Source organism: Gracilinanus agilis, chromosome 2 (assembly GCF_016433145.1).
Source record: "Gracilinanus agilis isolate LMUSP501 chromosome 2, AgileGrace, whole genome shotgun sequence".
Taxonomy (NCBI): Eukaryota; Metazoa; Chordata; class Mammalia; order Didelphimorphia; family Didelphidae; genus Gracilinanus; species Gracilinanus agilis.
Window position 1 is genome coordinate 392,956,433 of NC_058131.1, and position 13,836 is coordinate 392,970,268.

Sequence of the window (13,836 nt, forward strand, 5' to 3'; positions counted from 1 at the left end):
TTGTCCTGGGTCATTGCATTGCTGCTAGTACAGAAGTCCATTACATTCTATTTTACCACAGTGTATTGGTCTCTGTGTACAATGTTCTTCTGGCTCTGCTCCTTTCACTCTGCATCAATTCCTGGAGGTCTTTCCAGTTCACATGGAATTCCTCCAGTTTATTATTCCTTTGAGCACAATAGTATTCTATCACCAGCATATACCACAATTTGTTCAGCCATTCCCCAATTGACGGGCATACCCTCCTTTTCCAGTTTTTTTTTGCCACCACAAAAAGTGCGGCTATAAATATTTTCGTACAAGTCTGTTTATCTATGATCTCTTTGGGGTACAAACCCAGCAATGCTATAGCTGGATCAAAGGGCAGGCAGTCTTTTAGAGCTCTTTGGGCATAGTTCCAAGTTGCCATCCAGAATGGTTGGATCAGTTCACAACTCTACAAGCAATGTATTAATGTCCCAATTTTGCCACATCCCTTCCAACATTCATTACTCTCCCCTTCTCTCATTTTAGCCAATCTGCTAGGCCTGAGGTGGTACCTCAGAGTTGTTTTGATTTGCATTTCTCTAATTATTAGAGATTTAGAACACTTTCTCATGTGCTTATTGATAGTTTTGATTTTTTTATCTGAAAATTGCCTATTCATGTCCCTTGCCCATTTATCAATTGGGGAATGACTTGATTTTTCATACAATTGATTTAGCTCCTTATATATTGAGGTCTCTTTCTTAAGCCAACTGGAGGTATCTCCTGAAATCAGTTCTCAATTCAGAGATATTCTAGATGCTCCCAGTTCATCTTTTCTGATCTTTCTTTTCCAAACAGCAGGTGACAGTACAAGTTCTGAGGTTTCTCTTTTACTGTCTAAAGCTGTATCTCTTCAGTTATCTATCTCTATCTCATGACAATAAACCAAAATTCACATTACTGCCATCTACACTATATTTAGGCAATATATATTTGTCCCATAGTCCCCAAAGCAGTTCAAGAGACCAGGGTGCCACAGCTACCACCTTTAAAGTCTTCAGGTCAGTCATATGCAATTTAGATGTTGGGAAGTAAGACATCTTGTCCCTTCTCTATAGGGCTTTCCCCTCTCAACTCTCACTCCCCAACAGGGTTTCTCTCACAACTTTCCTTATTCTATATACCTTTCCATCAGCCAAACCATGTATATATGAAAGGGGCATCTTTAACATAAGGATCAACCAAAAAAAAACTGGGGTTGTTCAGATTAGAGAAATGAAAATTGATAAGGTCATAAAAAAAACCTTTCAGATACTTGAAGACAGAAGTCATGTGGAAGAGGAATTTTCTTGAACTGTTCATCAGAACTAAGAAGTGGGAGAAAGGTTAAAAAGTGCAGATTTTGACTCTTGTAAGGAATAACTTCCTTACATTTAGAGCCTTTCAAAAAATGGATTAGACTAACTCAGGACCAAGAAGTTCCCCTTTAGGGAAGTCCTTATCAGGGATAAGTTAGACTAAAAGTTCTCAGTAGTATTATTTAACACTGAGATGACAATGATTCTCTGGAAACTCAACTGTGTCCTGCTATCCAAGTAAGATGACTATGAAATAAAGGATACCTCCAAAAGCCAAGAATGGGTCTTGAATGTCTCTATCCCATCATAAGCATGACTATTCATTCATTTCCAGGATCTGCTCAAGTCTTGAGATGGGGCCTTTCTACGTGAGTGAGTGTGTGTATATATGTCTCCTCCCTCATTTGGGCTATCAAAGGCTTCTCTGGCTCTTCCAAGCAGCTAAAACCCAATAGACTCACCTCTTGTTCCTTTTCAGTACTTGACACTCCACAATCTCACCAAACACTTCAAAACGTTTCTTCAGCTCACTGGAGCTCATAGTACTGGAGAGATTCCTAATGTATACCACCCGGCCTTCTCCCTGCTCAAAAAAAGAACAGACATGCTTCAGTGGCTCTCATATGCTTGGATGAAGAAGGTATGGATTTTACTTTCATGGGTTGTCAGGAATCTCAAGAATCAAAATGGCAAATAATTCTCATTTACCTCTTTCCCACCTGAAATTCTATGATTCAGGCATGGGTAGTGCCAAGAGATTTGTTAGCTCTGAAAATAAAATGGATCACCTTCATAAAAAGTATGCTCCTTAAGAGCAGGTATTGTTTTCTGTCTTTGTATCTCCAGAGTTTAAATTCCAGAGTAGGCACTTAATAAATGTGTAAGGGATTGATGGATTGGATGAGCAGCACAAACCCAAGTTAGGTTCTTGGGGTGAGAAATCAGCCTCCATCCTGAAAGCCAGACCTTCTCTTGGCCTAAAAAAAATTTTCCATTCCTGATAAAACTTATGGTAAATAAACCAACCAACATTTCTGAAGTGTCTTCTATATGCCAGGCACTGGGCTAAGCGCTAAGGATACAATGAAAGGTAGAATCTGTTCCCATTCATTCAATTTACATTCCAATGGGGAAGACAGTACATAAATAACTAAGTACCTATAAGATACGTGCAAAGTACATGGAAAGTTATGGGGAAGGTTGAGAGAAATGAGTTAGGAGTAAGACTTTGAAAAAAGGCTCTCCTTTCTTTTAGCTTTCCCTTGACCTATGTCACCTCCACAAACTAATTTGAACTTATCTTCAAGAAACAAAAAAAGCATACCTTCTTTTTAGAAAATAAAAAATTTTAAAAGAGCTTTACATGTCAATAAGACCCTTTGAAAAGTTGGAACATGCAAAATGGGGATAACTTAGAAATACTTCACTTAGATAAGCAATTTACTGCTTTTTCAGTTTCATACATGGGTCAAAACAGTTGATGATCTTGTATGACCTATAGAATTAAAGAGAGTATAGTAACATGTGAATCAGCGTTATTATAAAACTAAATTTTCTTCTATTTTCTGCCTCTTGTTATATAATAATGTAATAATCTTCCAAATTATATCTAGTGTTTTAATTGATTCAGTTCAGAATCAATTGTTCAATTTTATTTTTTTCTTTTCCCTTTACATTCTCTTTTTACAATGCATATTTTCATTTCTCTCTTTCTCTTTCATGTCTTCTTATGCCCCTTTATCCCAAGGGGAACCTGCAGCCACCTAGCCAAGTGATATCCCTCCATTCACTGCTCTATTGTTGAAAGAACAGAAGAAAGTTAAGAGTTGGAAGGGGGCACTGAAACCATCTAATTCATCCTTCTCATTATCCATAGACATTTCTAGGACCTGGGAATATCTGGCCTAGAACAGAGATGACTTCACTAGCCATCTTTGAGGACTGGTGGCCTGTCATTTGGAAGAAGAATGAGATTTGTTCTGCTTAAGCCCAGGGGACAAAACTAGTATCAAATGGTTGGAAAATTATAAGGTAGGAGGACTTGGTTTAACGGAGCACTTCCAAGCAAAGCTGCTCAACAATGGAATGGGCTATCTAGGTAGGTAGTGAATTTGTCTATTATTCAATGTGTCCAAGAATATGCTGGAAGACTACCTGTCAGAGATGCTGTAGAGATGTGGGTTGAACTAGACATGACCTCTTATGTTTGTTCTGGCTCTGAAATCCTCTGGGTATAAATGCCTAAACATCCTTTTGTCTGTCTCTCTCTATGTGCATACACTCCTTATAAGATTTGTCAGTTCTTAGTGTACAAAGGAAGATCTGTTTTCTATGTGTCTGGGTGCCAGAAAACTCTGGGATATGCCTGGAAAAGACAACTTCCAGGATGTTTGCCCAGTTTTAAGCCAAACCACTTTATGTAGCTCAATACATCACAACTTTTTAGAAAGATGAGATGTTAGAGCCAGGGCCTCTATTATGGGTTCAAATCCCAGTTTTTCTAGTTACCAAAATGAATTCATTATCTTTCCCCTCAAACCCTACCCTCTTCCTAATTTGCCTACTACTGTTGAAGTTAACACCATCCTTCTGGGATGTGTTTTCTTTAGCTTAGGGCCTCTACAGAATGACTCCAGTATCCCTTTCTAGACTTTCTCCGTGCTACTCTCCAATCATGGCTTTTACTCCAGCTACATTGCTCTTCCAAAGATGTTCTCCATCCTCCCAGCACTTCACAGTCTATCTCCTCACTAGAGAATGTGCTTCTGATTTAAGCTCTATTCATGAAGGTTCATCTCAACTCACACTTCTTCCACTGAGGCTTGTCTGACTGCCTACCCCTCAGGGACCGCTCCCTCCTCTCATTTCCTGTAGCTCTTGTCTCTACTCCTCATTTCACTTTTATCACATGCCTGGGATTATTAGCTTTCTTTCTGTGTGTGGGTCTTTTCACACACAGACTGTGATATGTGAACAAGGAAACTATCTTTATTCATTTTTGTTTCCCTGGTAGCTCCAAGCTCAAAGATGGGTACATGTTTGCTAATGGATAGATTGAGTCTTGAGAAGTATAGGTTCTGGGGGCAGTGAGATGGCTCAGTGTATTGACAGTCAAGCCCAGAGATGGGAGGTCCTGGGTTCAAATCTGACTTGAATCACTATTTAAATGTGTGATCCTGAACCAGTCACTTAACTCTCATTGCCCAGCCCTTACCACTCTTCTTCCTTGGAACCAATACACATAATCTTACAAATTATATCTAGTATTTTAATTGATTCAATTCAAAATCAATTGTTCAATTTTATTTTTTCTTTTCCTTTTATAGTCTATCTTTTTACAATGCATAGACCAAAGGTAAGAGTTTAAAAAAATAAAAGAAGTATAGGGTCTTAGCCAGGAGGCCTAGGAATTGGAAAGAAGGAATTCTCATACTCAGAATGTTCTTTATATCTAGAGAGTTCAAATGGGAGAATGAATGGGATGGATTGTATAAGACAAAAGACTTTCCAGTAGGATGGGGATAAGGTGGGGGTGGGGAGGGGTGTCAAAAAACCTTGCAGGAGAATCCTACAAAGACATATCTTGACAGTGTAACATGGAGGTCCAAGATGTAGTAACACAAATACCTGTGCAATAGGTATTTTGTGTGTCTCTGTTGGTATCAGTACCAACATATTTGATGGGGAAGATGCTGAGGAAGATTGGCAATCACCTCTGCTAGCTATACCCAATTTCATGATTAATATCTCTCAGTGGATCTGGAAGCCTCATCTGGGAGATCTTGAAGCCAGCTGCTGGAGCCATTGGTTTTCCTCTTCAGGCTATGACAATGATTCCCAAAGTGGGCGCCACTGCCCCCTGGTGGGTGCTGCAGCGATCCAGGAGGGTGGTGATGGCCACGGGTGCATTTATCTTTCCTATTAATTGCTATTTAAATTTTTAAAAATTAATTTCCAGGGGGCTAAGTAATATTTTTTCTCGAAAGGGGGCAGTAGGCCAAAAAAGTTTGGGAACCCCTGGGCTATGAGGACTTTGAGGGGCTTGAAAAGGAAAGCTTAACTGGCAATATAGTATCCCTCCCCTATTGTGGAACTTTACTATTTGAATATTCCTTCTCTCTTGTCCTTCCATTCTGCTATGAGCTTAGAGCGTAGGAAAATGGGAAGTAGATTCTCTTCATTCAAAGCTATGCAGAAGTGCTTCCCTGGTCCTCAGCATATCTGTACAGAGAGGAATCATCCTCACAAAAGGGGAGTCCACTAGATCAACCTACTCTTCTGGCCTTTGAAAGACACCATCATACTCCTGGCACCTCAGGCTGGCAGAGAGCCTGGGACTTTGCAAACTCCTTCCTTTTGGATGTTGGTTATTTTTTCATGGGGAGAAATACCATTGCATAAAGTTGGTGTTGGGTTAGCTGAAGTGGAAGAGAGCTAAAATAGATCTCCTGATCTCTCAAAGAGTTTCTATCTAAGGATGTTCTGTCCTCTCCAAGGAGCCCAAGCCATTTCCCATTCCTTCACTGGTCATACCACCCCAGCTCTTAGGGCACTTACAATGGCCTTTTCTCTCTTCTTCTCAATATGCCGGACACTCGGGCTTCCTTCTCCACAATGTTCTTTGTTTCCACATCTGTTTGTAAACAAGAAAACATAGGCTCTTGGTTTGGGTAGATCAAAGGGAGTTTCAGAACTTCTCCTGAGAACAATGAGATGCTGGTAGTCAAATTAAAACAAAAACAAAAACAAAAACAAAAACACATCCTTCTGCCAGCAAGGTTCCTTTTAAACTGGATTTGGTGCATGGGGCCAATGTCCTCCTTTACCTATTCAAAAATGTCTCTGAATTCCTCCTCACTCAGTTCTCTGAGTGGTGGAACTGGCAAGCCCCTAGGGACTTCTCCTCAAGAAAATTACTAGATCAACCCACTCTTAGTCAAGGAACTTCCTAGCTGCCATGAAATTCTTATGAAGGGGCAATGTGTTATAATAGAAAGAGGACAGGTTCTGGAGACAAGAGCCCTGGGTTCAAATCCTTGTTCTAACACTAAATAGTAATACAGCCTTTGACAAGTCAACTCTCCCTCCCTGAATCTGTTTCCTCATCTATAAAATGGCACTACTTAGCTCACAGCAGTGCTATGAGCAAAGTATTTTGTAAATTATAAATTTATAAAAATTTACATAATTGTAAATTATAAAGCACCACATGGGAATTACAAACATTTAAAAATATTTTTTATTTTTTTCAGCTACATGAATAACAATTTGTAACATATGTTTTCTAAAATTATGAGATCCAAATCTCTCTCTTCATCCTTTGCTCCCTCCCCCATTCCTGAGATGGTAAGCAATTTGATCCAAGTTACCCAACACATGGGAATTCTTACTGGGTGCCTCCCAGCTTCAATTGGGCTAAAATTGTAGCCCTTAGCCCAAGAATAAAGCTATCTTTGCCCTGACAGATACTATAGCCAGCTGTTATGTCTGTCCAGCTTTGTCCTTCCAAGTCGCCTTTGACTAAGCAGGGTTCACAAACAGCCAATCCTCCCCAGAAGCAGGAGGGGTTTGCTGCCACCACAAAGTTCATTCCTACAGAAGCCTGCAGTGGAGAAACTGTTGTTTAAGTGGTTCCAAATGTGTTGTTCATTTACTTATGTCTGGGGGTGAGAATCAGGTGAAGAGATTCCTGTCAGTAGGAAGCCAGCACAGTTTATAGGAAGCAAACTGCCCAATTTTTAAAAATGCTCAGCAAAATGAAAGTACCTGCATTGTTCTTGGTACCACTGAGATGGTGTGTGACTTTGGGGCACTCAGACAGAGTCTGCAAGCTGCAGCTTTAATTATCTGCGTGGATGGCTACTTCAACTACCTCCCCACCCCAAAGCGCAATAAAACCTTCAGATAATGGAAGCCACTTATCTATCACCTGAACTACTCAGATCCAGTCTCCAGACAGAAAGAAAATGGACAAAATGGGACAATTTAGAGGGGGAAGGCACCTTTGAGACCAACTAATCCAACCTCCCCCACTTTGCTGATGGGAAACTGGGATCCAAAGAGATGGTTTGATGTGACTCAAAGCCATACAGGTATTAAGCACCCTAGCCAGAACCCAAACCCAGGACCCCCAATTCCTTCTTTTCCCACTATCGTCAATCAATAAGCAATTACTAAAAACCTCCTATGTGCTGAGAATTGGGTTAGGCACTGGAGATAGAGCTAAAAGAACAATCAATCCCTTACTTTCAATGAGCTGAAAATTCTATTGAGCAACAGACCCCAGTGTTGGCCATTCAGAGACATCAGAAAGTCCTTGTACTTTAGCTCATGCGTGTTGTTTGCAGGAAATCCTCCCCCAGAGCCTATTTACTCTGATTTTATACATAATTCACACATACTTGGGCTATCTGGTTTACCAGCCCACAGTAAATAAGAGCCAGACTGTGAGGAAGGAGAAAGAACAAAACAAGCAAATAAAAAAAAAAAACAAAAACATTCTAGAGGAATTTGAATAGGAGGAGGGCTGCCAGGAGCCATACAGACCTAGGACAAGTATCTATACACACACACACACACACACACACACACACACACACACACACACACACACCACTCTCTCTCTCTCTCTCTCTCTCTCTCACAAACACACATCTATTGTCCCTATTTCATAGATAAGGACAATCATGTGACAACATGATATCCTTTAGTCCTCATCAAGAAAAGGCTAAATCCTATTTGGGCTCTGTGTATTGTAAGGAAAGGAAGTCTGTGATGTTTTAGGGAAAAAAAATCACCAACATGGGAGAACATTTCAATAAGCATGCTGGGTAACTGAGGTATTACTATATGTGAGTATCTGCCTGTACACAAAGAGTGAGTTGCAGGGGCCATGGGGACCCAGAAATAGCAAAAATTCCAGGAAGAACTCAATTAATGTCATCTTATCACCTGGGGACTCATGTCTTTTTCCCACTGTGGGCTACTACCCATTCAGTTGTCCAACTGATCTTTCTGGAAAGCACGGTGGCTCCCTATTGTCATCAAGACCAAATATAAAATCCTATTTGGCCCCTTCCTACCACCAGTCTTTTTATACTTTACCTCTTGAGTACTCTCTGATGAAGTATCACTGAACTTCTTTGCTGTTCCTCACACACTCCCATCATCTTCCTATTCATTTCATTGGCTGTCCACCATGACTAGAATTCTCTCCCATCTCATCTCCATCTCCTAGCTTCCTTTAAGTCCTAGCTAAAATCCCACCTTCTTTAAAAAGTCTTTCTCAGGCCTCCTTAACCTTAGTGTCTTCCCTTTGAGATTATTTCCAATTTATTCTGTATAGATCTTGTTTCTACATAGTTGGCATGTTGTCACCTCCATTGGCTCATGAGCTTCTTGAGGGCTGGAATTGCCTTTTGCCTTCCCCTGCATCCCCAGAATTTAAAGGTGATTGGCACATAGTAGGTGCTTAATAAATGCTTGTTGACTTTTGGGCCTAAACAAGGAAAGGAAGGAAGTTATAGCCTTTAAGTTAGTCTGCTAAAGAGATCTCAGGGAGCTTCCTCAGGAGTTAGGGACCCACCAGGTACCATGTGAAATAACTGGTTACTATCAAGGGCACATGGCTTTGTAGTCTTCCTCTTCTTTCTTCAGGAACAGCAGATTCTTGGACTACCTGGTGTTTCTCATTCTTGGAAGGGAACTGGCTTCCAAAGAAATCAAAAGCTGATGTAAGGATGTTTTCCTAATTTCATCAGGGTGAGAAAAATAAAGGCAGATAGGTGATACAATGCTGAAGTCTTAGGAAGAATTCTTTTCCTGAGTTCAAATCTGAACTCAGATATTTACTAGCTGTGTGACTCTGGGCAAGTCACTTAACTATCTTTGCCTCACTTTTCTCTTCTGTAAAATGATAGAAAAGGAAATGATTAATTATTCCAGTATCTTTTGCCAAAAAAAACTCAAATGGAGTCACAATGAGTCAGATATGACTGAAAAACAACTGAACTGAGAAAAACCATAGAACATGGAATGGAAGAGTTGGAAAAGAACTCAGATTCAGTTTAAGGTTCCAGCTTACAGAGGAAAAAACTGAGGCATGAAAAGGAAATGAGAGGGAGATAGGTGGCTCAGTAGATAGAGAGGAGGGCTGGAGACAGGAGGTCCTGGGTTCAAGTTTGATCTCAGGCTGTGTGACCCTGGGCAAGTCACTTAACTACCATTGCCTAGCCCTCGCCACTCTTCTGCCTTAGAATTGATACTTGTATTGATTCTAACAGAAGATAAGGAGTTGTGTGTGTGTGTGTGTGTGTGTGTGTGTGTTTGTTTTTAAAGAGGAACTGACATATACATAGCTAAAACACACATCTTATACAGGTATGTGTGAACTGTGCATAAAATCAAAGTAGGCTCTAAGGGAGGCCTCAAGTTGGGGGGAGAGGGGATTTCCTGAAAACATCCATGAGTTAAAATGCAAGGACTTTCTGATGTCTCTGAATGGCCAACTCTGGAGTCTGTTGCTCAAGAGAATTTTAAGTTCCTTGAGGCAAAGGATGGTTTTATTCTTTTAACTATATGCTTAGTACATAGTAGGTGTTTAATAATTGCTTATTGGTTGTTTTTAGTGGGAAAAGAAGGACTTGTAAGGTCTTGGGTTTTGTTCTGGCTATGCTAACTATTTCATGTGTGACTTTGGATCATATCAAACAATTTCGTTGGATCTCAGTTTCTTATCGGTAAAACGAGAGAAGTTGCATTAGTTGATCTCACAGTTGCCTTCCCACTCTAAAATGTATTATCCTATTTTGCCCAAAAAACAGCTAGAAGTTGGTTCTTCATCTCATGCTTCCAAGGCCAAATTGCTATTTCCATCTAGGCATGCAGTATTATAATGGTCCAAGAGTGAAACTAGCAGGCAAAGTAGGCCCAAACAAAAGAAGAATCATTATATGGTAGAGAGGGTACTGGACTTGGGAATCAATAATTCAATAATTCCTGGGTTCAAATCTCACCTCAGAAACTTAATAACTGGACAAGCCATTTAAACTCTCTATGGCTTAACTTTTCATCTGTAAAATGGTGGGGCTGGACTTATGGTGCCTCCAAGCACCCTCCTGGCCATAAATACATGATCCTCTGACCAGTTCAGATCCAAGGACATAAGTTCTGATAATGCTCCTGGCAGAGAATCTATGATAACTATTCTCCTGTTCCCTCCTGAACATTCTAAAGATCGATGACTGCCTATTCTGGGAATTGGAATGTACCAGAAAAGAAATAGAGAGGGAAAGGAAAAAAGTGTGAAACAGAAGATAGGCTGGAATCTAGAGCAGAGGGGTCTGACTTCCAGTTGTATATAGAGTAATCGCAAGGTTCATCTATTTCTCCCTTGATTAATATAATCACTTATTCACTGTAACATAAATGCATTGTTATTCTTGCCCTGAATTATCCAATAGGATTTCCTAGCAAGAAGGTTACAGGTTAACTTCCTAAAATGGATGGGGTTTCTCCACCTTACATTAGTCCAGACTTTCCTCAGCAAGATGGGCAAAATGTTCCCCAGCCCATTATTCCATCCCTGAACTGAGCCCCCAAGTGTGTTTCCCATTCCATGTTGATCCAGCGAGCGGGGCACTCATAGATGACTACTAGGGGTAGCAAAGTAGGCTTGCCAGAACCCTCTCTGAAAAGAAGCATGGGGCTCAGGGTTTAGGAGTTTGGGCTCCCTAGCGAACAAGATATATTTTTGTTTGTTTGTTTCCAGCAGAAGAAAAGGCCTATTCTCTCTGCTCACTTCAGAGTTCAGGTTATAACTGGGGCTACCCTACTGCTTCAATGGCTACTGAGGAAGGCTCAGGAAAAGGGAGCCACTCACTAAAGCTGCCCTCCCACCCCAACACAGACAGACAGACAAGGATGTACTCTGTACTGTCTCTTGGGCACACCTTTATCATGTGGGGCTCATCTGCAAGTTCCCTGTTCTAAAGAAATCACTGATCCACCCTGGACAAGTCACGTAACCCTCTTTGCCTAGCTCTTCCCACTCTTCTGCCTTGGAATCAATATATAGTATTGGATCTAAGATGGAAGGTAATGGTTTAAGAAATTATTAGAATTCAATATTAATTTTCCACAACGTGATCAACTTTTTTGACTGAATGAATGACCTATAAACTGAATTGAGGCAGCCACCAGAGAAATGCTTCCCAAGTTATCACTTGTAATAGAATAGCCCTAATCCAGCCTAAATACCAATTAGAGTGAGGTTTAGGGTAGGGGTGGCGACAATACAATGTTCAGCTATCAGACATCATTCGTCTTTGGACCAAGAGCCATCTCTAAGAAATATAAGTAGAGAGGGAGCAGTGTCCCAGTTTTCGTGGTGATGCCTAGTGAGTCCACCTCTACCCATAATATTGTGGCCCCTAATTTGTTCCCCGACCTACCTGAAAGTCCTCCGGTTTGCTGGAGATCTGGACCTGTGACATGAAGAGCCCGAGCTTGATCGGCTCCGAGAGCCGTGATGCCAACTGGCTTTGCTGAAGGGTCTTGGGTGGAGGCAGTGCTGACATGGAAGGGAATGGACACAGAGGTCCTCATCCTCATCGTCCTCCTCTTCCTCCAAGAGGAAACCACTGTCACTGCTGCTGTCCTCAAAAACAGTGTCATATTCCGGGCTCTTGCACAAGGCAAAATCTTCCTCCTCCAAGGTGCCATCCAATAACCCAAAGTGCTTCGTTAAGCTGGCTCGGATCTCATGGTCTCTTAGGGGCTTGCTGTCCTTATTGGGAGGTTTGCAGCTTGCACTTTCCTTGCTCAGTCCTTGTACATCAGCCCTAGAAACCCTGGGCTGGGATCTGTCCTCTGCGTGGGCTGAGGAGGGCTCCCACGACCTCAGCACCTTCCTCTGGAAGGATCCTTCTGGCTTGAGGACCTGGCAGTAGTCATGGTCTCCAAAGGATCGGGAAAAAGGTCGCTTCTGGCCTACCTGGGATGGCTGAGCTGTGGCTCGGCTCAGGTGGGCCAAGAGCTCACTCCTCTCAGGATACTTCTTTCGGGACTTATGGGGCCCTCTAGCAGTTGCCACAGGCCGAGGACCTTCTGGGGAGGGGGTGGATGGCGCTGTCTCTTTGTTTGGCTTATGGTTCACTTCTGGCTTGAAGGGGTCTTCCTCAATAGGTTTGTAGGGTGGCGTGGTTGGTGGTGTAAGACCTTCTCCCCAGCACCAAGAAAAAACAGACAGTGTGAGTTTGATGCTCTCACCAGGACCTTCTAATTAAGACCATGGTTACTTGTCTCTCAAAAGACCAAAGGGTTCTCCCCAACCAACTTCATGGCTCACTTGGCTAGGATTCTTAACCTTAGTCCACTGTAATCAACCTTCATTTTCTTTCTACCAAAGCAATGTTCACCTAGCAGACCCAATTCAAGACTCATCAAGCCCAGACCCCAGGAACTTAATGGTAGGTTCCAAGAGTTCTTCAGGAAACTTCTGACATTCCACTGGTCTAAGGCAGTGATGGGCAAACTTTTTAAAGAGGGAGCCAAAGGAAAGGAAATGCTCATCTGTCAGTCTGTTTCAAAGTTTCATTGTATTGTATCCTACTCATTGTATTTGTCAGATTGGGAATAATGTCCTGTGATGGATAGAACATTTCAGGAGGCCGCATCTGGCCCCCGGGGGGCCATTAGTTTGCCCATCACCCATCTAGGAGGGGTTACTTTTCCTCTCAATTAACATGCAAAACTCAGGTGTCTCTATCTGCTAGAGAAAGACTGAGTCTGCCAAGCTCATGCCTATATTCCTGGAGCTGGAAGGGAACTTAAAACCCAAATGGTCTAACCCAGTGGTTCCCAAACTTTTTTGGCCTACCACCCCCTTTCCAGAAAAAATATTACTTAACCCCCTGGAAATTATTATTTTTTTAAATTTTAATAGCAATAGGAAAGATAAATGCACCTGTGGCCATCACTGCCGCACTGGATCACTGCAGCAACCACCAGGGGGTGGTAGCGCCCACTTTGGGAATCACTGGTCTAAGCCATACCTGACTCAAAATCTCTCCCACAACACTGTTGACATATAAGCATCCAGCCTCCACTTGGAGATACAACTATCTCCTGAAGCAGCACCCACCATCACCAGTAGCATAGCTTATCTGTAGGGAAATTCTTCCTCTCATTAAGTCTAAATCAACTTTTCTAACTTTCATTCAATACTTCTAAATTCTGCTCTGTAAGTTCAAATCAGACAAGTCGGATCCTTTTCTACATGGTCGCTCTTCAAATACTTGAAGAGAACTACTATGTCCCCTCTGAGTCTTCTCTGTTTCCAGGTCAAACACCCCAGTTCATTCAGACAAGAGAGAGAGCACGGGGACAGGGCTAGGACCCAGCCTGGGAACTCGTAATCACCTGGATGAGGTTCACGATGGAATACCACGTTTGCCCGAGCCCGTGGTTCCTAAAACTACCCCAGGGAAGTCCAGGATTAGAGGAAGCAAAG

At 41.8% G+C, this 13,836-nt stretch overlaps 1 protein-coding gene across 1 annotated transcript in view; it reads right to left on the reverse strand.

Annotated features, from left to right (window-relative positions):
• PPARGC1B (PPARG coactivator 1 beta) overlaps positions 1-13,836 on the reverse strand; it is a 78,161-nt gene that overhangs the window by 5,839 nt on the left and 58,486 nt on the right. The window contains exons 8-10 of the mRNA XM_044659866.1: positions 11,777-12,542; positions 5,883-5,958; positions 1,787-1,911 (exon numbers count right to left, since the gene is read on the reverse strand). Coding sequence (XP_044515801.1) covers positions 1,787-1,911; positions 5,883-5,958; positions 11,777-12,542 — 967 coding nt within the window. The remainder of the gene's footprint in view (positions 1-1,786; positions 1,912-5,882; positions 5,959-11,776; positions 12,543-13,836) is intronic.